The sequence below is a fragment of the Bombus terrestris genome, chromosome 14, assembly GCF_910591885.1.
Source record: "Bombus terrestris chromosome 14, iyBomTerr1.2, whole genome shotgun sequence".
Classification (NCBI taxonomy): Eukaryota; Metazoa; Arthropoda; class Insecta; order Hymenoptera; family Apidae; genus Bombus; species Bombus terrestris.
In genome coordinates this window covers 9,230,143-9,256,800 of record NC_063282.1, presented here as the reverse complement: position 1 = coordinate 9,256,800, position 26,658 = coordinate 9,230,143, and the positions used below count along the sequence as shown (strand labels likewise).

At 35.6% G+C, this 26,658-nt stretch overlaps 1 protein-coding gene across 4 annotated transcripts; it reads left to right on the top strand.

Moving 5' to 3' along the window:
- Positions 1-240: 240 nt before the first annotated feature.
- Positions 241-26,658, top strand: LOC100644148 (allatostatin-A receptor). 4 transcript variants are annotated; one of them, XM_020866701.2, is made up of 6 exons: positions 241-1,652; positions 4,257-5,072; positions 6,005-6,134; positions 8,312-8,572; positions 10,188-10,436; positions 25,765-26,658. In XM_020866701.2, the coding sequence occupies exons 2-5, from the start codon at positions 4,648-4,650 to the stop codon at positions 10,434-10,436; spliced, it is 1,065 nt and encodes a 354-aa protein (XP_020722360.1). In that variant the 5' UTR covers positions 241-1,652; positions 4,257-4,647; the 3' UTR covers positions 25,765-26,658. The 4 variants fall into 4 exon arrangements, with proteins under 4 accessions (XP_020722360.1, XP_020722363.1, XP_020722358.1 ...); XM_020866704.2 differs by lacking the exon at positions 241-1,652 and adding an exon at positions 3,557-3,577; XM_020866699.2 differs by lacking the exon at positions 241-1,652 and adding an exon at positions 3,913-4,097.

Below are 26,658 nucleotides of genomic sequence, written 5' to 3'. Positions count from 1 at the left end.
ATTAGATAATTGATTCTAATATATTTTATTTAAGTGGTGTAAATTCGTTTCTTCGTTAGTAATATTTAATCTCATTTTGTAAAATGATGAAGGATTACTATATGATGATACAATCGTACCTCGATTTTAGCGGCTGTGGGAACAGATCAATAAATCCCTGCTCTTCGAAGGATGCTAGATGGCTCTTGCACCCTCTCTGCGAGGATAGTCCTGCACCCCTATTTCAGGTAAACTCGACGGCGATATTTCTTCAATCTGCACAGTCGTGCCGCATCCACCGCTGGTTGCGTACCTATCTCGCGGTCTTCAAAATACTTTGTATACGCATCTCTTTCCGATAAAAGTTCTTGAGAGTTGTATTCAAAATTAAATGTGATAGAAACATGTTACGAATTCTGTCGCGTAATCGCAATAAATAAAATAAAAGAAGAATAGAAGCTTTAAAGTAAATTAAAAAAAAAAAAAAAACAAAAAGAAAACGAAAATCGATCGTGTAAATGACAAATAATCGAAGAAATTATTATCAGTGAAATGTTCCTGAAAACTTTGTCGTGAGATAGGAAATAATTTTATTTTTAGTCGTTTTTATATTTTCTCCCGACTCTGATATTGTCTAAGCACGTGTGTCGTTACGTTTCATAAATTTTTTATTTTTCTGTTACCGCTCGTTTATTTATGGACGACGGTACTTACTAAGTCTCGTTAACACGCGCAGTTTTCCCACGAGAAACGAAAGAACAACATGATTTTTACGAAATTTAAGCGCAAATTAAATATTTCACAACTTTACAACGAATAACTAGCTCTGAGATTCGTGTGGATTATTTTGTTAAAGTGACGTACGTTTTACGGAGAGTCTTATTACTGGACGATATCATAAAAAGCTATTTGACGAGAATGTGTCAAGAAAGTTTCGTGGGATTCAGGTTGAAAAATATAATTTAAGTCGCGTGAATGGTGATAGCTGTGCGGAAAGTGCGAATAATTTACCCAAAATATCTGAATATTTTACCGAAAGTTTCCACGTGATGTTTCTTTAAATATGATATCCATCTTTTGTAACGCAAGAACGATCAAGAAAACGTGACCCAGAAAAGTGTGAGATCGAATGCAAGTTACTTGATATTCTGATGTTTAACGTGCTCATTAAATCAAAGTTCCTTACTAATAAAAGAGGAAAGGAAAAAGAGATTGAAGTTGACAGATTTTATTTAACAGGAAGATCTTCGAAATTTTATATCGACGGTCCACTGAATAATTCTTCACGCGCTGGATTATCGATTAACTAACACGCATATGAGAAAATTACAATAAAGAATATTACAAATTCTAATCATCGTTTAAAACATCGTTTATTGTGTGAAAGAATGACGTGATAGAATGTTAAATTTGGATGTGAATGCGCTCGAGTTCGGTATAAGGATACAGGCATTTAGATGTCTTTGTGCTATCATGATATCGAAATCAAAGATGCATCAACGATATTCATCAGGGACATATTTGTCAAACGAGAGTTGCAGCAATTAGTAGCCGTTGGACGACCAATCATGAATCGATCTATCTGCATCAGTTACGCCTTATGAGCCTTAATCCGGTAAAAGGAAGGGCGGGTGATCGTTAAACCCTCTCGATATCAGCGCGTGAGGACCAAGGTAATTAAATGAAGATCGTCATAAATTTCATTAATAGCCACGAGATGCTTGTTACATCCTGTCGGATTCGAAGCCACGTGTTCTATCGATAATCTTTCTGGCTTTCAGACGATTCTTTTCTTTGTGAAATTATTATATTCGTGGAATATTCAACTGTGAGCGTAGCCACGAAATGTTGTTTTATATTCAATGACGTTTCGATGGAAATCTTTTCTTTATTCCCAATTTCTCGTTCTTTAATAAATTGATTGGAACAAGAGTAAAAAGTACGAGAACAAGATGTATTATAAAAGAATGTATTGCACGATAATATTGTACAAATTGAGAGAGGAAGTCTCTTTGCGTCAATCTATATGATATATTACATTTATATATGAAAGATACGTGGTTTTATATCGTTTTACTGGACGAATGAAATTCTTTTACGATCTAACGTTGCTTTATGGTGGAACTGACATTTTTATTGTTTAAAATAGTATAGAACATAGAGACAGAGAGAGAGAAAGAAAGAGAAAGAGTCGTAAAAAAATAGTGGGCGGTAAAGTGGCATGAATTAAAAATTTTGATTCTTCAGAAATGTTGCGAATAACGAAGTAAAGAATGTTGGTAGCTGGAGCACCATAGTTTTTTATACGTACTGCAGAATGCAGAAATATAACTTCGAATAATAGAAACATGTAATGCATATGTAATTTTCCCATATTTTACGGTATTATTTGAATTTAATTTAGCCAACTGAAACACAATAGACTTCTTTTGAATGTGATGATTAATTTTCATATTCCATGTTATTTAATGAACTTTATACAATGGCACAATGTTATTTATTTGATGGTAATTTATTATAGGATTATACGTGGTCTTTAATTATTATCTGTAACATATGCATTCTACGTCTAGTTCCTCCAACAGTTTTAATTTGTGAGACTCGTAATTTGAAATATATCGAATTAAAATTACTATATAAATTTGCAAAATTCCAATATCGTAATAGTAGAATTTCGTTATTTCTGTCTATAAATATCAAATGCGAATATATGGGATGGAGACAAAATTTATTGGATAATAACACAATATTTTTCTTATCTTTATACTCCCTCTGCCTGGATAGAATTTCATCTATCTGTTCGCGTATTTTGATGTTATATGTTACTTGTATAAAGCGAGTGGTTTTATCGTAAGTTTCTTGCCACTTTAGACCACTTAGCTTCTCTAATTTAATCTGATAATATTTTGAATATCCACTTATGTTGAATTTACCTATATTATTTATATTTGCCTAAGTGAGAACGGTGGCTAAATAAAACACTCTTTTTACGGAGTCACAAAGAGGGGATCGCACGTGCTCTCAACGTGACCTGAATTTTGATAAGGCATTGCTATCAGTCAAACACGACTCGAAACGGGTCAATTTTTATTATTTCTTCTCTTTTCTTTGTTCGATCTTCATTAGGAGAATTGTCAATTTTTAACTGACAAAGAGAAATTTAAAAGAATGTACACAAAAGTCAGAAAGTTATCGCTTTTAGAATATTTTATAAAAATATCGATTGTAATCGATTTTTTTATACATATAAGGGTCACTCGGCCTCAGTTTTCCAGATATTCGCGAAAAGCTGTCGCTATCGGCACAGTGAATTCTGTCTATAATTGTGCTATCCGTGACAGCGTATGAGCATTGGTTGCGGCCGCCTCACGACGGCTAGATAAAGTGACATCTAACCCAATCTTATATAAATTATAGACAAAAGATAAGAATTAGGCTTGATTTAGACGTTATTTCATCTGGCTAGTACCAACCAATACTAACGCATAAGTTGTCACGGACGCATAATTATAGGCAGAATTCAGTATAGCGATATCGATAATTACCAAAATATGACTTCCCGTTGAGGAAAGAACTGTGAGAAAATGTGATATTGAACGTACATTGCATTTCATATTTTACACTTTAATAGCTTTGAACGACTTTAGTTGCGTCATGCCAGTAATTTATTACGTGACGATTATTTTTAATGTGGTATTGAAAAATCAGCGTTTGATTGCGTAGATCAAGTTATTACTTCCTTTAGTCCATCTCGTGATTGCAAGCAACAGTCTTAAATAATTCGATTCGGATGTGATAGACGGCGAGTAATTTCATCGAATTAAAAGGAACTTCTTAAAGTGTAGATGCTTCTGTGACGAATTAAACTTATTTATCTTCCAAGAATTGACTTTATTATCTGTGACGTGATAAATAGAAGTTCGGTATCAGTCTGAATAAAAACGATTAAAACCAAACGATTTCATAGAATTGTAGAATATTGTATGTTATGTTTAGCGAAATCTAATTTTAGTTTAGTTTAATGGCTCCGTGTTTAAAGGGAAGAGGAATCTATATCCAACGCATTAGTCAAATTTGAAATATGGATACGAAATTTGAATCAGAACGCTTTGTGCCTCGTGTGTAATTTAAGCTCCATGTGTTTGGATAAGTAAAGTTGTTAGTTAGTCGTTGAGAGATAAAACAATTCGACTGTGCAACTAATATTGCTTACTGATGTATTAACTACTTATTGTATCAAATGTGTTATATTGAATAGAAAATCCGTTTCTTTACAGATCGACAGCTGGCGGAAAGAAAATCATACTTAATCTCTCAAAGACACGACGTAAGAATTTACTAAAATTCCATTAATCGCAAGGAATTTTGGGGGAAATTCGTATATTAGATACACGCCATCGACTAGATTTTTCGTTGAGATTTAGAAATACAGAGTATTAAGTTTTTAACTGCAGTGTTCACTGACGTGATACATTTACTGTCATAAACAACAGCTTTCATATCTATCTTCTTTTAAACTAAAATGAAACTGAAATATAGGAGAAAATTATATTAAAACTTGTAACAAGGCCATTTGTTATGATATGAACGAAAGTGATTAGAAACTCCAAGATACAGTTTCAAGATCTGCTATGATATAACTTCAACGATCTGTGGTTGTGATACACGATGTTTCAAGAGATGGAGACTTTGGACAGAATAGCCAGAAATTTTTCAAACAGCTCGTACAACGAAACTCAGAAACTCTTCGATGACTTGGAATATAATTTCGATCGACATCAAGTGGAAAGAATAGTAGTAGTTGTGGTGCCGATATTTTTTGGTATGATTGGTATCCTTGGACTCATTGGGAACTCTTTGGTTGTTATCGTGGTTGCCGCGAATCCTGGAATGAGATCAACTACGAATATCCTAATTATTAATCTAGCCGTAGCGGATCTATTATTCGTCATTTTTTGTATACCATTTACCGCGACCGATTTTGTGCTACCCTACTGGCCCTTCGGCAACTTCTGGTGCAAGATGGTTCAATATCTCATCATCGTCACTGCCTACGCCAGTGTTTACACCTTAGTCCTCATGAGCCTCGATAGGTGAGTAAATTAAGAAGAAAGAGAAAAATTAGGTAATTTGCTCAAAATGCTTTTCACAGTATAGTTCCTATAAAGAAAGCAGTACGCAGAGGTAGAGACGATAATTTAGAATCACTCGATCAGGCACGGGTTAACAGAAATAGTCGAAGAAGGATATTGTACGATAAAATTCGATCCTCAACGTAAGATGTAACTCATCCTTCTATAAATATCAGCATTGTTTTCCGTTACATTTCGAGATATCGTATAGTATGCAGTGGTGCAGACTGCAGCATCATGTGCTATGTCTAGAAATGTCATACGTGAGAAAGAATCTTGATTTCCTCTCAAAATATACGATACATTCATTTTGTGTTTTGAAGAAACTTTTTGAGTCACATTACGTGCTCAGGTTTCTGATTTTATTTCTCAATTCCGTTTTCAATAACCTAGCGGCATCCATCTCCTATATCAAATAGAATTTTCAAAGTCTTCAGTAATTACAATGTGATCGTGACGGGATTTCGAATAATTTCTATATGATTGATAGCCTTACATGCTTGAAGAATCAATTTATAATCGCTAAAGTTTAGTATCATTAGTATCATATTTAGTATCATTAATTTCTATAGCTGCAAGCGAAGCTATGTGTTTGATTCAGGTTTCCTTGATAGATCGCATAAATCCATTCACCTAGTATCCCTTGATAGACTGCATAATTTGGCTTATTGGCTTACATCCAAGTTAATTAGCATATTGATTTGCTTCAGCATATTATGTATAAGACATCTTCAGAAGAGGCCTATACTGCCGTTGATACATATCGGAACTCTTTAATTGTTTTGTAGTAGTAGTAGAGAGTATTTGAATTCGGTGAAAGGGTGTATATTAATAATGAATTAAGGAGCAGCATTTGTTGATGGCGACATAATGTTGTATCTTGATTGTTACAGATACTTAGCAGTGGTTCATCCCATTTCCTCCATGTCATGGAGGACCGAAAATCACGCAATCGTCGCCATCTGTATCGCCTGGGCGATGATTTTCGCAATATCCACTCCTGCATTCATCGTCCACGGTGAGGTAAGTCACACAATCACTTCCCATAATATTGTTAAATTTGTGGATTAACAATTTTCACTTAACTCATAATATTACTAATAGTACAATATATAATACATAACGATAGATCTCTATCAGAGCTTTTTATTAGTTACAATCGAACAAATGTTGAAAATTACATCGATCCAGTAACCTTTTTTGATTCATTTCAATTTACTTCGATTCGGTTATTCGTTATCCGTTGCATTAATGTGCTCAATGGTCAGATTTCAATACTATGAATTGATTGAATATGCCATTTTACTGATCCAACTTGTTTATAACGCACTTTCAATCATTTGTCTATCATTCAAACGGAAACCACGATTTATTTGATATTTAGCGGGTCGATTTGATTCATAGTCGACAGGGATTTTGAAAGAAGGGAAGCACGAGATAGGCGGATTAAAATTGACAAAAAGACAGATTAGCTCTTCAAATAATAATCCGGCAATGGTACTGAAAGATTGAAGTGGACGGGAGGAAAGTTCGCTGATGTCCCTCTATTCAGTAATTCACCTTTGAGTGCAACCACTCTAATTATTTTCGAATGAAATGGACGCAGCCAACCTTGCAACTTGTAATTATTCATAATAGAACGTTTTTCATAAAGCTTTATAAACGCAAAACAGACGTGATCGGTATCGTCGGGATCAAAGTATTATTAGAAGTCGTAGCGATTTGTATCATATATTCTTTTTCAATTCTTTATTGCTGAAATCATTTTCAATATATTTTATCTTTTAGCTTAACTTTATCCGCAGTTCTGTGAAATCGAAAATCATTTTTATCTCTGAATCGCTGAATTTTATTCTTCGTTCTGTACTTTCTGCGATCGTATGTCCATATTCTGTTTTCTTTTTGTAAATGTAAACCCTACGAGATCATACGAAGCACTAACTTCGGATAATTTAACGTGATAATTGTATCGATTCATCGTTGAAACATATGACGCACCGGTACAGAATCGCGTTATTTGAACATGATAAGCTATGAAATTGCTAGACTAATCTGTCAACAATGTTTACCAATGTGTAATTGCTAGAAGCATTTTTGGATTACACCGCGAACGATAACCGAACACTACACATTCATTGAATACGCATCTAGATTATCGCGATTGTACGCGCTCTGCACAAATTTCTCCAAACACGACTCATTATCGTGCATTATATGATTTTGCCCGACTCCACAAACGGAAATGGGAGAAACAACCATTCTCCTACTTGGCTGTGATCGTTCGACGATTATAGCTGCACAGTATTTTAGGTTTACGTGCATGACACGCGCCATTTGATGCGATGGGGAAATGCAAATCATAATACGCGTTTCATATACGCGTCAAATGTACATTTCGATTGAATCACACCACAGTTTGACCAGACGAAATTGGTGGACGTGTTAAATTAATCAGGGACAATTATCTCGTTTTGGAGTAATTCAACCTCATTTTCGGATAACTATTAATATTTTCATTTTTCCATCGTTCCATAGAATTAAGAACATGCAGTGAAAAAATGTTTTATCCCTTCATGTCCAAAGTTGAATATTTATTTCATATCACATATATGCAACGATTTCTTACAGTTCTACTCCCCGTACACACAGAGACGCTGGCATATGGCATGTACACGATTTCAATAATAACTATCATAGTGAAAGCGTTCAAACTCATGGCATTAGCCCTTTGAGCACTAAATACTCTGAGTATGAACGTTATCCATATATGATATGCGATTTGCTATGATCATTACTGCGAGTATGAAATCTTGTGCGCTGTATGAAATATCGATCACGTTTTACATATACGTATACACTTATGTACATTTAAGCGGTCACTTTGACTTTACTATGCAAGCACATATCCTACCCTCGCTGCTAAAACGTATTTTTCCAGCTAGCACTGTGAAAGATTTCTTTAAAGTTTCATAGATTCAAAGTAGCTAAAGAAATTCTTCGTCATAAATTGAAAACGCCCATTCTGCTAAAGTTATACCTTGTCTAAACTTAAAGGGACAAAGACAATTTACTTTTTCGGTGGTGTGGAACGCGTTAAAGAAAATTAAAAAAATTGAATGGATATTCCATACATTTTATTTCCATGTACGATTTTGGCCCAGAATTGCTCTGTTATATATGTAGATTTGCTTTACTTTCAGGACATGGATGACTTGTCGTCGGAGAACCTGACGGCTTGTCGAATCCTACCGCAATATAGTTGGCCGTTATTCCAGTTGTCATTCTTCCTGATGAGCTATCTGCTGCCACTGACGCTGATATGTTTCTTTTACATTTGCATGCTCATCAGACTCTGGCGCACTGATCGCGTCAGCGCCGAAAGTCGACGCGGAAGAAAGCGAGTTACGAGGCTAGTCTTCGTCGTCGTTGGCGTTTTCGCCTTTTGTTGGTGTCCTATACAGGTTAGTAGTGTCATGCTCTTTTGCATAACGAAATAGGTGAATATCGATCAGCGTCGAATTTTGTAATATATGACATTTTTACGATCTAACAAAAATTTCGTCGTTAAACGTTTTTCAATATTTTGTTATTAAATAACAGATTTCTATTTTCGATTTTATTTATTCTGGACTATAAAGATATTCGTAACAATATTATTTTTTTGATACTTTAATAATATTTGAAAACATTTCTTGTGGAATGTGCTACGTAACCGCGTATAAATTTGACAGGGCTATCGTGCAATGATCTATCCGAAAGATTACGGTTTTCGTATCGTATAATTCGCCGTGATATCAATCGTAAACGGCGGCCAGAGAATTAAACAGCAATTGTGGAGTTTGATTTTTGACGGAAAAAATTTATGAGCAAGAACAGCAAGAATTAATTAATTGATACGCCATTGGCGCTAATTGAGATGGAAGATAAATCGCGAAAGGAAATTGTGCGGTGTAATTCGGTAATTCGGTGTATTTCGTGGCCAATACGGAATATCGGCGTGAGGTTTATCGGTCGGTCAACAATGCTACTAATTTTTTAATTCTGGCTTTGTGAGATAGTTAAATTACACGAATGATATCGTTACATTTAAAATATGGTACAGTCCATAGAAATTTATTTATTTATTACGAAATTTCTCTAAATTGAATGAAATAGAAAAACTCATGAATCGAACGGTGGTTCAAAAAGAATAATGGTTACATGTTCAGACATTCATCGTAGGATGTTGCGAATTGAAAATAGCGAGCGAAACAATTCTATGAAACCGCAAAAATATGTTCAGCCACCCGGTTCTATGTCAAGACTATTAAGATCAGTACGATGTTCTGTTCTTTCGCGTTTCGAAATGGAACATAATGATGTTTTATGTATCTTTCGCTTGTCTCCTATTTCATAATGAATATTTTATGTATTTCTCACGGCACTAAATATATATCGGATATACTGCGTTTATTGAGCTTTCTGTGTAAAATATTCTCCGTTGAAAATGTATCAGCCATACATCGAAACGCAACAGAAATACGCCGATATGTTGCAGCAGCCAGAACGAAGAATTTATACGATTTTTATTCGATGAACGAGAAATATTGTTTTCATAGATTGTACAAATGTTTCCTATTGGCTCTTATTAACTTAGCTGCTGAATTCATATCACAGAAATTGTACGTTTTTATCTGTTCAAGTATTAAACGTATATTTCTTTGACAATATTCGCATAATGCCTTTAATTTGGTTCCTTTTAAGTAGGACACGGGATCAGTGAGTTAAAATTTAGCCAAAAAGTTGATAGACTATTTATTATCGGTCTTTTCGGTACTTTTAGTGGCAATATCGCCATTACGGAAATGAACTGCCATCGGTGTACTTTCTGTGACATACAGTTAATATATATTTACACATGTGATCGTCAATCGTTCATTATAAAACAGATTTTTTGCTGCGTTTTCATGGAAAATTTCATCCTTCGGTTATGAGCGAACATATTTAATCCGAAATAAGTTTGAAATAATCCAAACTCTCCACGCTCGAGGATTATAATAATATCTTTTGCATGTTTTGTTTTTTTTTTTACAAAAGGTAATCCTAGTGACAAAAGCATTGGATGTGTACCGATTGACATCAGCGACAATAATGGTGCAAATAGCGAGTCATATTCTGGCATATACGAACAGCTGCGTCAATCCTATTCTTTACGCTTTTCTCAGTGACAGCTTTCGGAAAGCTTTTCGAAAAATTATTTACTGCAGACCTCGACCAGATCAAACCAGACAACTGGGACCATTGACGAAGACTACGAGAGCTGCCAGTACTGGTGACATCCTTTAGGTGAGTTTTATTTTTTCAACGTTGTTTGTTCCAAGATTTTCCTCGCTTAATTTATTTTACATGCTATATTAAGGAGCTTTTGCTGATATGATTAAAAAGTGAGGAATGCTTATTCAATGTTTCGTACTATCTATCTTAATCACTTGAAGATCTTTAATTGAACAGATATTGAAAATTAATAATAGAGTTTGTTGAAAGATCGATTCTTTAACTAGTTTTTCAAAATTAATGATCGATAATTTTCTGTGATTAATTTTTCAAAATTGATTAGAGAATCGATTTGCTTTACTAACGCTTCTTGGTTCTCGTCGACTTCTTAGTTCCTAGATAAAGTGGTAATTCAATTTCAATAGTTTCAATATTTATTCCGAAATTAGAAAACGCTATATAGCTCTTCACGTTTTACTTCGCAGTAGGATCCATGTTTGTAGAAATTTGCTTAACAATTAAAACTGTGAATAAAATTCTAAACGGAGTTAAACTCCTGAACAAATAACCGGTTTTTAAACTATAACGCGCATAAGTGTGCGCTTCTCTTTTCACGTTTCTCCTATTCTCGTTTAAAATTGCACGATAGAATTAATTACTTCGTAGGCAATTAGCTCTTCATAATAGTGAGAAAGTGAAACGCATCTTTTACCTTAGTAGCTTTTCGACCTTCCGGAAAGCTTCTTTTGTTTTATGGACGAGTCAGAGGCTTTGAAAACACCCGGCGCTACTTGTATCGCTGTAGGCGTACATCTTCAAGTTGAAAATGCAAGGCCATCGAGACTACTGTACTCATAGGATGTCTAGGTTACACCGGCCTCGCAGCCTACTTTTCTGTTTATTTTACCCAAAATGTATCTCGGATGAAGCACGTGATTAGAACTTGCAATCAAATACACAATTTAGATTTTGTTACGGAGCATTGTTTGAATTTGGGAGTTACTTTTATCGTAGTTGCAGATTGTGATATTATTTGTATGTTAGGTCTCACGGTTTTACTACTTTCTATTATACATAATACACGTCGTGCACATCAAAATTCATTGTAAACATTCCGCTTCAATATCCGAAAAATAAAGTCCGGTGAACTAGTTTCTTCATTCTCCCTCTGCTATTCTCTTCCTGTCTCCTTATTCGTCTCTTGCGGCTCGTATAGAACATTTCATAGAGATATTCAGCAGTAGGGACAATGTTTTCATTTCACGTGTTACGGATACAAAGCACATTGCGAGACATACCCTCGATAAATAAAACAAACACCGAAGAATATATTTTCACTGTTTTTCTCTGTTTCGCCAGCGCACAAAATTTCTTCCTAATATCGATTTCTGTAGAAAATTCCCGCGAAGTTACAAGTGGTGGAAGCTTCAATCGACCCGTCGGGACTTAGCAAAACGCGGGAGCTTTGTTTCACCCCGCCAATCATCCAGAAGAAATAAACTCGAACGACTTGGTTCTCATTTTTTTTCACTTACTCTCAACCTCGTTCGCTTACAATCTTTATCCTTAATAATACTGCACGACATAACTTACATTGTAGAGGTTTCAATGACTGGAGGCTGTGGAATAGGTATCGGATAATAAATCACAGAAGCGTGCGCGACATCCACAGAGCGAACTGCTCCCGAAGGTTTTGCAGGATAAAGGAAGGGCACACGGTATATGGGAGGATGAAATTGCGAGGGTAGGGATTGGCTGAGGCGTTAACGTTCCCCAACGACATCCGAGAACGTTTGTAGAACGCCTGAATGACAGTCTTCTTATTCGACAAATAGTGCTCGTGTTATATCCATTTGCACGTTGCTCTTACTGCCTTTTACCGACGTTCATTCTCGTTGTAGAATTCCCGCTGACTTCAGTCTGAGTCAGCGTATTTTCCCTTTTTGCATCAGAAAGACGTCCGTATAATTCGTTGATCGTAAGACGAGCGTCACTTATGTAGGAATATCGGATCACACATTGGTTTCCGCTTATGAAATACCAAATAAAGCAGTGTGAGAGGATTGGGCTGAACGTTTCATCCCCGGTTATTCACATTTTCGTATAAATCGTTTCCATGATTCTGAAATTGATAAATTTGATATCGTTGTTGTAATTATCTGCGTCAGCAGAGCTTACGAATTTATGAAATTTTCAATTGCGCTCGTAAAAATTCTTCGTATAATATTCAGAGCATTTAAAAAAGTTTGTAAAAGGGAATGAAGCGAATAAGTATTCGTGGAATGTTCGATGCCTATCGTTATCAATGCTAATGCAGCTTCTCCGAATTGAGGAGATTGGAAGAACTTTTTTCATTAGACCACACGACGTCGTTTATGGCTCAGCTAACTTTCATCGAAAAGGAGGAAATGCCAAATTGTGCTGACTCGATTAACGTCTCTAAAGCGATAATTAGAACGTGATCCGCATATTGGCCGGACGAAGAGATATGGAAATAAGATTAGTCATAAAAATGAAGACAAATATAGCGATTCACGTTTATCGAGAAATCTTTCATTGCTGCGTTCATTATCAACTTTCAACCATGTCCCCTTTTCCTTGTTAATTACATGAAATAAATGTTTTTACTAATTTTTCTTGCGTTTATTATCATAAAATCAACTTGAAATTCAATGGTTGTGTTTTTTGTGTGTCAATTTCCAACATTTTATTACAATCAGATATTTACACTGACAGGTATTTTCTAAGAGTTGTAAGAGTAAGATAGGAAGAGCTTATCAGAGGATAATATCGGATAGGAATACGTAAGATCGGAGTTGCGATGTACTTTCGAACGTATTCCTTCTGGAAAATCGGATTTCACCGGAGATACGCATTTTTCCTCCCCATCCGGTAAAGACTATGCAATACTGTCCTTAAATAGGAGTTTTTATATATTTGTATCGCGGACTGCAGATAAAGTGGCAGGAAATTCTTCGGACGGAAAGTGGAAACGGCTGGAAAATCAGATTGCGTTTACTAAAGTGGCTAGAAAGCAACGAATCCCTGTTATAAATCAGGATAAGTACGGACATTCGAAATTAGATTTTGCGGGAATCGTGTGAATTGAAAAGTGATTGTTTTAAAATACCGACAACGTTTCATTCGTAGCCTAAAATTTTCTCGTAAAATCCTGCCAAAACGTCTATAGGGAAGTTATGTTCTTTTCCAAGTATTTTCGATCATACTTTCGAGGACTGGCAGACGTTCGTTCAATTCACTGAAGTATCTGTCTTCTGTATCTGGGGATAGAGATTTCTTTCGTCGCAAACTTCACGAACAAATGTTTGTAAACGCGCATGTCTTTGCTGTCTCAAGAAAAATCGTGATGCCTGCCTCTATTATTCTGTTAGTAAAGCAAATGAAAAATTGGACACGAGACATTGGACACATTGTATACTCTAACAACAATTGTTCTGGACAAATTAACGCGAACGAAGCACATTTTTCTCGTTTTATATGTTCATTAAGGAGTTAATGTGCCTATAAGGTTGCTTTAATGTTCCTTTATACACTGCGTTCAAAACTTTGCCACGTATTTTATGAGGTTTCCTTCAAAACTATTAGGCAAAAATCAATACCTCTTCGTTTTTCAAAGAAGATCAATGTAGGCGTTTAGTGGTATAGTTACCAGTGGATGGTATACTAAATACGTATAGGGGACATTACTAAGACTTCGAAAACGATGAAGTTTTGTGTACAAGCTAATTAAATTCTATATTCTATAGTAACGCAAACGAACGAGTCTGAAGCTTTTCTCCCTTCTATTGAAATTTCATGTCGTGAAGTATTTAGAAAAAAATGACAGAAAAATAAATCGATAGAAAATAAATCAATATTTTATGGGATATTTTATAATATTTTTTATTCCTTGTAACTATTATTACAACGTATCCTTTTTTATAACTATGCTATATCCTCCGACAGAAGTTTTATGAGATACATATACCTCATACGTACGTATCATTTATCATCGTGAAATATTTAAAAATGATCGAAAGATCGGCGACGGAAAGGTCGATAAAAAGTAAATAAGTTGGTAATAAGTTGGTTTGTTGAACGATATTTCTATTGCAATTTGTTACATCCACCTGTGGAGATTTTGTTATATCCAACCCGTATCAAAACATCCGTGTGATGTAACAGAATCGAATCGAATTCCCCTTCCCTGTTTTCAACGGGAAAATTTTTCTATTATACAATTTTGTCTTGCGGCGGAGGATGGAGGAAAATATTTACGTTTCGTCAGATAGGTAGGATGGAGTAACCCAACGAGTAAAGAAGAAAGAGTAGACGGAAATGAAATACAAAGATGGAACGATACAAGATGACTTTTACGGTGATGAAAAGTTTAGCATGGAAAGATTGTTAATCCGATTATGCTCGAAAAGTTGTTGCTATTGTTGCTTGAATTAATTTTTCACATGACTTCCCTTTCGTGATTTCTTCATGTATTTTTTCAGAAGTTTTACGTCGCAGCTTTTCTTTATCAATTTCTCATCAAGCGTCCTGACATTTAATATTTGAAAAGTAGATTTTCTTCATCTTAGGTTGCAACACGTAAAACATCACTTTAAACAACGCAGAATTTTTACCTAGATCGAAATATTTTCCTTCTCAGAATCATTATGTATTCTGTTTGCTACAATATGTCTACGTACGATATCGTTTCAGATGTATTCTCCTCGAAAAAAGGGGAAAGAAAGAAAGAAGATGGTAAAATGGAAATTTCGCGTCATAGATCATTTTGAAACGTTCAAAGCAAAACGAAATCGGTTATAGGAAACGTGTCATTTAGAAAGATTTATCGAACGCGTCCGCATATTATGAATACCTAATTTCTTGATTTCCGAAGCCTAAATCGATTCCTTTCAAGTTTCGATACTAATACGGCTCGTATATCACTTACATCTAAGAAATATTGGTCGAATGGAATATAGTGGTGGAAGCAATATCGTTATTCCTTTATCAGAGTTTATCAACTGCTTTTGATTGATCGTGTGGAATGAGCAGAATGGGAAAGTTAGAAAGTGTCGGTTCTCATACCGAAATACCAGGTCAACTTTCTGCAATTCTACTTTTGAATCCACGAGTAACAGATAATAAGCCCTGGCGAAGAGGGATAAAACCGGGTGTGAGGAGTGGAGGGAAGAATGGTACTAATTTTAGAAGTGCTGTTCGCCAGTATCTTGGACTTTTCACGAAAGGAACGCAGGAAAATCCACCCATTCGTCTCTTATCTGTTTTGTGCCCGCAGTTCCTTTCGTTCGAATTATCTTTTGACCATTTTCAGTTCATTATTCTCTATTATATATCTTTTAGACGGGAAAATCAGTTGCTACAAATATACCCCACTACTCATTTATTTATATAACTTATAATATTTAGAAACTATATGTATAAAATAAAGTCCGCAATTTTCTAATTAAATTACGTTCTGCCAAAAATAGGCGTTGGATTACCCAATCTTTTACGATTTTATCAACGAATTCTTCATCAATTTTTATTTATGTAGCAAGGTAACTATTGAGTGTTATAACGCAATGTGTCGAGGATTATGTATTAAGCCAGGTTTATGTCACGGTCAAGAACAATCACTGTTTTTTAGAAATACATTTTCAGCGCTACTCAGTGGCAGTACTCAGATGGTACTAGATTGCGAGTAATTTAACGGATTTGTAGTAGCATGTATTTTTAACTTCTCCGCAGTAACTTTCCATAGCTCAATAGTCGCGACCTTATCATAAACCTTGGCGTTTCGAAACGCTCATGCTCACGATTAGCCTAGTGGTTCTTGCGACATAACTCAGACCCATTCGAACATTTCACAGGAGTGTTCGTTCCATCGCTTCGACGCACACCCTCACATAGCACTAGGTCTAGGTCCCCCTTCCAAAGACACAACATGCAAATTTTTAGACAGTGTCGTACAGAATTTCAGGAATCAACGAAATCATATCTACGGAAGTTGGCTCGCCATCTACTCAATTGCACGAGGATCACACCGGAATATGTAAAATCGATTTATATTATTCTAATTTACGAGGCTATATATATTTGAATATATATAGTTTCGTAAATTAAGATAAAGTTAGAAAGAGTATAAGCCATATATAGGATTTTTAGAATGCTAATATCACTGCAAACTATAACATTCGTGAAAATATATTATACGTTGAAATAAAACGTTTAGTGGAAAAGCGGTAAAATCTTCAATTTATTAAACGACTGATCGAAGTCGTAATGTTTCATCATATTTTCATAATTATCAGCCTTTGAAACGCATTTCGTGGTTAGAAATCTGAGTACTGAGACGACGGTAACTTCCGTTTAATCGCACGAATTATTCGCATTTCGCTGGTTTTATCGACTGTTTGAATATTTCCACCGAACAGGTAGCGACTGTTTCCCTTTCACGTTCGAGCAAAATGCAGTCGACGAAGTCGACAAAGAGAGATCGAGTTAAGAAAAAAAATGAAAGAGAAAGAAAAAAAGAAACGGAGCAAACGAAAGGAGAAATAAATAGACGGCTCGGAGTAGACGACATCAGATCCTCGGCCACTTTAATTTCTCTCGAGTTATTTCCACGATTACGGCACCAACTCGATTTACTTATCTGTGAAACAAATTTCAGAGCTCCGCTCAAGCAATATTATGTCGTAGGATCTTGTAATTGTACCGCGTTATCGAGACGTCGTAGTGATCTTTGCAAATTGTCTTTCAAAGATTTTTATTTAAGAATGTAATCTGCATTCTACGTCTCTTTTTCTAAACGAGTACGTTCGAGGATTTATACTGCTACCAATTCTGATTATTTCTCTCCAAAATAATTTGTGTACGTTACTAAAATACGGACGAACGTATGTGTAAAAACAAGCGAAAAATCTCGTACAGATTTCTCGTAAAATAGCGCCGAAAGAGGCTTTAAAACACGCGTTCTACGATCGAATACTTTTTCAATTTAAACTTGTTTAGTAAGGTAACGTGTTGGCTCTTCTAAATTTCTTGACATTCTCGAGATCTACGAGCGCTATTAAGTCTATAAAATACTGTTTCACTTTAAAACCCGAAAGAGGCGGAATCACTGGAGTCAAGTTGCATGGCGACATTCGGGGCGCACTACCGGTATTTTTAGCTGCTTGGGAGAAATTTGTCACAGAAAATGGTAAGACGACATGGATTTGGCTGCAAATATCATTGCGTGACACTATAGGGAAATATATATGCGCTGCCTTATTTTCGCTGATTTCCTCTTGAGAAGTGCGAAAGTAGACAAATTTTTATCGTGTCGCGCAACTTTTCGTATAACATCGCGACTCGCGCGCTGATAAAACACTCTGAATATGCTGGATATCGTACCGCGATACATAAACGCTGTTTACCCATAAATTTTGTCGAAATGCTATTCTGTCCGCTGATGTGTCTTGTCTCGTTTGAGGGTTTAAGGATTGTCAGCGATAGCGCGAACTTGTAAAGCTTTAATACACGGCACGTTTAATCCCTTCAGTTTTAAAGCGAGTCTTTTCCTTTGTCGCAAATGAGATTTAGGGAAGATGAAAATGAAATGAGGAAATGAAGGGATTTCTTAATCCATTAAATCTCGCCGCTCTCGATTAAAGACACTATTACTTCCCTTCTGGAGAAGCAGATTCTTTCCATCTACCGTGCTTTGTTCAAGTTTATCTTTTGACAGGGACGAAGGAGAATTAATACAAAAATGTTGTATCGGAAAAACTGATAATCGCGTATCGTGGCCGAAAAAAACATGAAATTAACAATCAACCATTCTTCGAAATTTTGAAACTCCGTTGATTGTGTTAAAATCGAATTCAAGCTTATCGTCTATTCTAGTCTGTTATATCTTCTCTCTACGTAATCGGAACATTATATTATATGAACGAATTCAGCAGAGCACATGTCGTAAATCATAGTCCTGCTCGGAACCGTAAGCACTAGCACGATTTTTCTCTGCGATCGACAGCTATTATTACGTTTATGACTGAATAACGTCGGTCTGTGATAGCTTTGCGTGGAACGATTCACCAAGCATATCACAGTTCCAACAAATTAATGTGGAAATCCGGCTTAGTTTTTTCGTCCATGCATCCCCTCGTTCTTCGTTCGTGCATTTTTATTCCGATGAAGTTTGAAGGCTGTTGCTACGAAACATAAACTCGCCGCGTTATGGATCTATCCATCGCCGTGCTTCGACTACCACAGATAACTGGCCTGTTCTATAATCTCGTCCCCCGCCCCCCGACAAACGACTATAGCTAGCTACTATGCCTCTCAACCGCTTCGTTTTCAGCTAAATAATTGCGGAACTTCGTGGTATGTCGGACCAACATTTAGATAATTCCAAACAACTGTTATGGTTGATATTACGTTCGAAACGAATACAAACGTTAAAACCTTGCGTCTATTTTGAATGGTTATATTCGAATGGTTAGTTTAGTCTATAAATCGGGTTGAACGATATGCCTTAAACTGAATAAAATATTAGGTCATCCCATACAAGTACAGTTTTTGAATAAAATGAAATTTAGAAGACATACGAACATAAATATCTGATTTACATGTTTTAGTTAATATGTTTAGTTAATAGTTTCGAAAGATTAATACTTAGATACTTGGAGATACGTGTACATAAGAAATGAATTTATTACACTTTTAGTTTCCAAGCGAGAAAGATGTTGTAAATCTCTGTATCGTAATTATTTCCCTGTTATATCAGTGATTTTCAGTGTTGTTAAAGATAAATAAATCGTATAAATCATTATCAGGCGCTGGAACTTCTATATTCGTATCACATTTGTTGATCTTCTAAATTCTTAAAATAATTTTAACTGTAATAGAACATTCCAATGCGACGCTTGTGTTACGCCGTATCCGTTCTCTGGATTGTTGTTATCGCATAGTTCGCCTACCTTGCACGAAAATGTTCAACGTCATTTGCTCGAATGCCTGAACCTCCTACAGAGTGTTTAGTCATTTATTTTGGTCATCTACTTGTACAAGCTATCTTTTATTTCACGCGATCATCCCTATCTATGAGTTCGCTCCTATTTTTCTACTCCGTTTATGAATTTTGTTCACGAAGCAGAAGAAACTGTTATATTAGCCCTGCTATATCTTGACTTTCCAGTCATTCTCGATCAAATGTAAATATACAAAGTGAAATACCCGAAGGAAAGTAATCGATATTTAGTGGAAGAAATGAATTTCTACTTAGATTCTACTTATTTGTATTGCGAAATAGACGAATTTATAACTAAATATCCGCAGTCTGTATGTATATACTAATCCGAGATTTGAATTATTATGCTATCGTAGTTTATATGTCACAGACGATAGTAAGGGATAAAGTTCTCGCGAGAGTTGAGAGACGGAAAGAGATTCGTGTATTGCTATAGCACTTTCAAATTGTCGATAAAGCTATACGATTCGGTCATTCGAATTTTATGAGCTTCACGCCTTTGCCGAAATTACACAGCTAAATAGACAACGCGCTTTAATCAAACCCGCATAGGAGGATCTAAAATACAACATGGGATCGATATTTGAACGCGATGCGATACGATGCGTCGTGTCGCGCTGCGAAAACTGTGATCTGTTTTCACGGCATCTCATTGCAATCGTGATAAACTCGTATTACGATAAAAATTTTATTAAGCACAAAATGTCAGTACGTTCGAAAGAAATCCCATTTCGCGTTCATAATTTGTTTTATGCACTTATTTATTTACGTCTGACGTAAACTAGTAACATATGGCATATAGTTTACTTTTATGCTTCCGTGCAAAGAACAATATTGTTAGAGGATATCGTTAACGTGTACACAGTATCGATTGCGGTTTATGAAACTATGTACCAACTGACCAGCATTATTTTCTCTTTTCTCGCGGTGCTCATCAATTTTGTGTCAACACGATCCATCAAACTAGTGATCAATGGCAAACGCGATTAGTCTCGATTGAGTTTGCTCGTTTAATTTCATCGTATTTTGTCGCATAGCAGAACTCCATTTATACAAATTGCATTTATCCGAACGAAATTTTAGTTAATGCCTGATTAACTGAAGTTTTGCTGCTTCAATTCATTCGTTCAATTCATCTGAACGCGAGCTCCTATTATGTGAACGAAAAATAATAGGTAGTTGGTGATATATAAACTATTTGTCTCAGATAAGCGAAGTTCTATTGTACTAATATTCGACATAGAAACCATAAATTTAGAATTTTATTTCATGTTACTTTTTATAATTAGTAACGCAACATTTTATAATAGTTACTTTAAAAAAGAAGGTTCTGTTCATTAATTACAAAGAGTCAAAAATTATGTTCATTAATAGCGAAAGAATGTTAAAAATGTTTTAGGGAGCAACGTGTTTCGTTCTTATTTTCAGTTAGCTTTATATATCTCGCATCTTGATTTTATTCCATCTTAGCAAAGTTTCATAACGAACAGGCGGTCTAGCAATTAAATTAACGCTTTATGACTTACTCTCTGAGTTTTGTAATTACAGGAATTTTACTTGTACATGTCTTAACTTATATCAAAGTTGCTGTTCAGTCACTGGTATTCAGTTTATTATCAGCTTGGCGACTATTTCGTAATATGATGCGCGTCGCATAAATTAGAACTGGGAACATCATCGTAAATATCGTAACTCTACAAACTTCTAACACGCTTTTTCACTGAAAGCTTTCAAACAAAAAATGGCAGCGGTAGAGAAAAGATCGCTAATTCCATAAATTTCCCATAGTCTACTTCCTTCTTGTCGAGTGAGTCAGCGCTTTCTCCCGCTTCTCGTAACCTTTGTTGTTGATTTCCGTACATTCCGGAAGTACATTGTCCAGAGCATCGAGTAAAACGCATTAATGAAGAGAAGGGAAAAAAACATATTACGGGTGCCCTAAATTCCCAAATTCTTGGCGAAGCTTTAACAACAACGTTCCTCATCCTCGTGGATTTGCACACTGAACCAGCAGGTGCCAGCAATCTTTCGCGTTGTTTAATTTTTTCCATGGCATCTATAAAACACCGTTAACATGGAAGTCGTAAAAGAAAATTACGGTGTAATCTCCGCGTTGTGCAAAACGTAGTGAACATATTACGCAGCAATACGAAATCGCTTTCTAAAACAAACGTCCTACTTTTTATGGTTTATTTCTATTACGACCACGAAGCATTTGCTGATTGGAACTGCAATAATAAACCAACTTACGGATGTTCCATTGCATTCTTGGGCTGCGAATCGGTTGTATGTTCTTCGTCGATTTCTAACTTTCGTCGTCTTCTGTTTTGTGTCGGAAAAGAATTCATTTTTGAAGAAGGAAAAGAGCGTTTCTATAAACATTTGTTTCAAAGTTCGTGCTAAATGTTCCGAAGTATTGCGTTTAACAATGCCGAAGAATATCTTCTGATATCTGATATGCAGTATTTTCTAAAATTTGATCTCGCAATGTCGGTCGAAGACACCACATAACTCTTATATGATGAAAGTTTGTTCCAATTTCACGCAGCATTGTCGATATGTTGGAGAAAACCGAGGAGAGCGTTTGTCTTCTAAATTGCAGATATTACGACTCAGCGTAGGAAAATGGTTTGAAATCAATTTCGATCCATTGGATGTTTTCATTAATAAGATCAGAGAACAAAGCGAAGGAGAGAAAGGTACATAGAAAAGATTAAGCGTGATCATATTTTAACCCTTGGTCATTAATCTCGCGAACAGCGTAAGATTCATTCTTACCTAGTTCCATTTTTTAAAGTGAAATTTCTCGATGTAATAAAACTTACAGTTGATGAAATTGAAGAAGAAAAGGAAAAATGAGAAGCCTGTTCATCGTGAAATTGCTTGAGTATAATCACGATGTAAATTTTTCATAAATTTTGTTGCGCATTTGTAGAACATATCAGTTGATAGTCGTAACATCTGTGTGAGTATTATTTTATTTTTTATCGGAAGTTATGCTCTTGTTTCATGAAAAAGCTAAAATATATTCTGTTTCTAACCGTACTATTGTTAATAAATTCTGGTAGCTTACAAAAATTTGCAGTCCTCTCCCATTAATCTTCCCCGACCTTCTTATTATTTGTGAAAAAACTCCATCTATTCTTAGCTATTAACATACAATATCAATAAGTTTAGCTACATGCTCGTTCTCCTGTGACGTAACACGAATAAATTAAACCTAGGAACTTGGCTGAACATTCAGAGAGAGAGGGAGAGAGAGAGAGAGACAGAGAGACAGAGAGACAGATAAGGGTTATAAATGTTTCGCTTAATGACGACGTTTTCATTTTATAAAACTTATAGGAAGCTGTAAACAGAAGGAAGCCAGAAGAAAATTATATTTCATGTACGTTTTTGCCCGTGCTTTTGCTATGTATGCGTTTAAATTATCGGAGAATATTACGGAGTATGCGCGTACATGCTCTATAAAGCGTGTAATTCGCTAACAAGATTCAGGCAAATTCTCTCCTCGATTCACAGTAGTCAAAATGAACAATTTGCAATTTTTCAACGGCGCACTCTTGACGATGGGAACAAGATTAGCGAATAATGAAAATATTGCAAAGTAGATTAGTCATAGGATTACGTAGATTTTTGCCTCTTGTTTTAAAATTTCTTCGAAATACTATGCCGATTGGTAATGGTTATTTCGCTATCGAGACAATTTCAATATCCCTCGATGGGACCATTTTCCTTGCACTGGTAAGAAAATGTTTCTGTATATGGTTGCGCAATCATTTGGTGTAATATTACTACGGGGAACTGTTTCGAGAGCTTTCTGGTTGGCAGCCTGAAAATTCGTAACGTGTAGAAGTAATTTGATCGTTGGGAATCAAAACATTCACAAAATATATAAATAATTCAACCGCGTTTGATTTTATAAGAATGGGTTAGATACGAAATTGTTGGAAAAATAAAATATAACAAATATAATACAAGTGGTCTATAATGACCGATGAAAAATATTTCCAGTTCTTGAAAACGAACATTTGTGATATTTTTTCGATCCGCATATGTGGCGTTATAGTAATGTTACGGGAAATACGATATTGGTTTTTTTACAGTTCACTGGTCTGTATGAGTTTTTACCCAACGAAAAATTATTTCCACGCCAGATTTTGCAAGATTGCATGTCGAAATTCGATTACATTATAGAAGCAATGGAACGTGTATGTACTAATGAGGTGAATGAATGGCCTATAATTCACATACTTGTGGTATCACGCAAACGTCATTTTCTAGCATCAGTGCAATCTGCTACTGAACACCTTTGGCTTTATGTAGATACTGATTTATCTTATAGCTACGTATTATCAGTTTTACCAACCTATGTCGCTGTCAAGCTCCATGGGCATCGTATATCACTCGAATTCAGCTTGCGAATGCGAATTACAAAGCAAAAGGTGTTAAGCGATTCTACAATTTCCTACAATTTCATAATAGAAATAGTTAATATTAAATTAAATTTTTACTAAAATAATTTCCTACAATTTCATGATAGAAATAATTAATATTAAGTTAAATTTTTATTAAAATAATTAATATCAAATAATGTGTCATATAAAAAAAACTTTGTTTCTAAATATTCCAAATTTTTTAAACAATTTATATAAAAATACTTTGAGAACAAAGCTTAATGAATTTTTGTTTTGATATTTCTTCCTCTATGCAAATAAATCTGTTTTTAGCAAAAACATAACGAGCAAGTAATAAAAGGTAGTCTCGCTCTCTAGAGTGGAATAGTCTCGAATTACTTATAGTTCCTTCCTGAACATCATGAGACTTCATCTGTGAAAGCGTCTTTGTTTGGAGCAAATAGAATCGGTGGAAAGGGAACGCACCGAGGTGGTCGTGATCGTAAAAAGAGTACACGAATTCACATGGAATTAACGTCGAATGGGGAAAACTAGGGTGACGCTTAATGGAAAGTACTTGTACTTAGGTTGCCCGTACAATGAGTCATCGACGACACCTAAAAATAGATTAAGACGTTCAACTTGCCTTTCCAATTTCCGGGTAACATTGTTTCTGTATTTAAGTTACTTTCCTGGAGTCCTTGATTAAAGTTTCGCGACAAATAAAATCTCTATTAACCAATCCCTTCTGTAACTTTAAATACTACGATTAGAGAGCTCTAAATGACGACCAACTAAGAATAATTAAAACAGATTAGTCGACGGGCAATGTGGAATAAAAATATTTCCCATTTTCTCCATAACCGACAATTTAAAAATCTTTCCATTCCTAAACTACTTTATTGTTTAATTCCTTTCAAACATGCGTAACAAAGTCATCCATAGAAAACTTATACATTTATCATGGACAATTAACCTAGACAACATAACATATTGTCACGAGGATCGTAAAGATGCTCCCCTCGTTGGGATTAAGAACCGCTGGACACCTCAGAAACGATTCTTCCCCTATCCGTCTTTACGGACACTTATTTCTTCGAAATTGATATGAAATACGCTATCAAAGTATCTTAGTTGATGGTCCTACGTCACTCAGAAATTCATCGCCATCCAATATTAATTACAGAAATGTTTAGAGCTTGGCCACGAATAACGCGACGTTCTCGTACCATCCGACCGAAATTCTCGCAATGTTTCCACGTTATAATTCTGGGTTAGGAGGCTTACCAAAGTAGGCCGAGCTGTGAAACCGGTGGAAACTTCACTCGTCAAGTAAAAGAGGGCTGCCATTCTCTTTTTGCCTCCTCATCTCTGTCGTATCGTACGCTTGCCTCCACTTTCCTTTTTTCTTTTTTTTTCGTATCTTTAGCTCTCCTCTCTCTTGGCTTGTCTTTCTTGCACTTTCCCGTCATCGATCTGTGTACCCATCATCGAGTCTGCCCACTTTCATCGTCGCTTACGAACTACTTTACTGAACACGTCTGCGAAGATGGTCGCTTAAAAATTTCACAATCGTTTCCCTTTTCTTATCGAAACTGAAGGTACTGGATATTCGTAGTCCTCATGGTTCTCCTTCGATCCTTATTCTACGTTAATGGATACATTATGCAGATTAAATTGCTTTATGATATCTTTATGATTTTTATACCAAATGGTATAAAAAAAAAATCAAATGGCACAACTGCGTCATGCAACGGAGTAAAAGGCAATCGCCTATGCAAAAATTAACGAAGAGCGCGGAGTAACAATTTTTAGCAGTGTATATGGCAGAAGATTTGCAAAGTTAACTTTCATGCAGTTCATTTACAAGTGGCAGGATATATTTTTATTTTGAGAAGCAATTAATCTGCTATTAGATTCAACAATACTCGCAGTTGTAACAATTTTGTTAATTTTCTTGTTTCTTGTTGTATTATTACTGTTTCAGGTCACAAATATTTCGACGCCGAATTCGTCGTTCTGTAACAAGCACTAATTGCGCCGATTTTACATCGAATTTAAAGGATATCGCCGGCATTCGGCATTCGATATTCGATATTACACAGGATAGTTATCATGGGAACTGAAACGTGCATTCGTGTCGTTTAAGCGTGACGTCCGTTTTGCGAAACAATTACAACAGCGACGTATCTTTAATCTTCCTAATTAACAAGCTCGATGACTGTGTCGATCGCGTGACGTTGCTCGATTTTTGGAGCAATTCTATCGTATCGAATGTTCCATGGATTCGTAATTAAGCATGTTTTTTTTCTCGTGTGCTGATGGTAATAAACGTTTTATATAGACGTAAATGGCGTGCGGAGTTTACGCTTACACTGTGAACAAACTTTGTACATAGTAATGCTTGTAAGGTAATAACGACAGTACGAGTATAAATAGTAACATTAAGTGATGAATAGGTTCGACGATAGTTACTAATCTAGATTTAGAGAACAAAGAAACAGCTTATCGTTTGTCCTGTAAAGAAGAATCCAAAAAGAAAGGAACAAAAGAGCTTAATGGCGCGGCTGATAGAAAGATGTTGATGTTTAAATTATTATAAAACTTTTAAGTTACGTAATTTCGAGGGGAGGCTTCGCTGAAGATTCGTGGATCGTGGTAGATAAGCCCCTGCCCATCCGCGAGCCAAGCGCGCAAAGAAATATACATTTTGAAAGTAACTTAAACGACGATGTGAGATTTTCCTTTCTTTTCTAGCTGATCGTCGTAGATTTTAAGAGTCCTAGGTTTAAGAACACTCGAAATTTCGTGGAGAATTGTCCTGATACAAATTGTAAAGTACATATATCAATAAAGGCGCTCATGTAATACAAAGAAGAAA

Coding starts and splice junctions, on each gene's coding strand:
- LOC100644148 (XM_020866701.2), top strand. CDS start 4,648: ATGTTTCAAGAGATGGAGACTTTGGACAGAATAGCCAGAAATTTTTCA. Junction 5,073..6,004: donor GTCCTCATGAGCCTCGATAG/GTGAGTAAATTA, acceptor TGATTGTTACAG/ATACTTAGCAGTGGTTCATC. Junction 8,573..10,187: donor TTTGTTGGTGTCCTATACAG/GTTAGTAGTGTC, acceptor TTTTTACAAAAG/GTAATCCTAGTGACAAAAGC.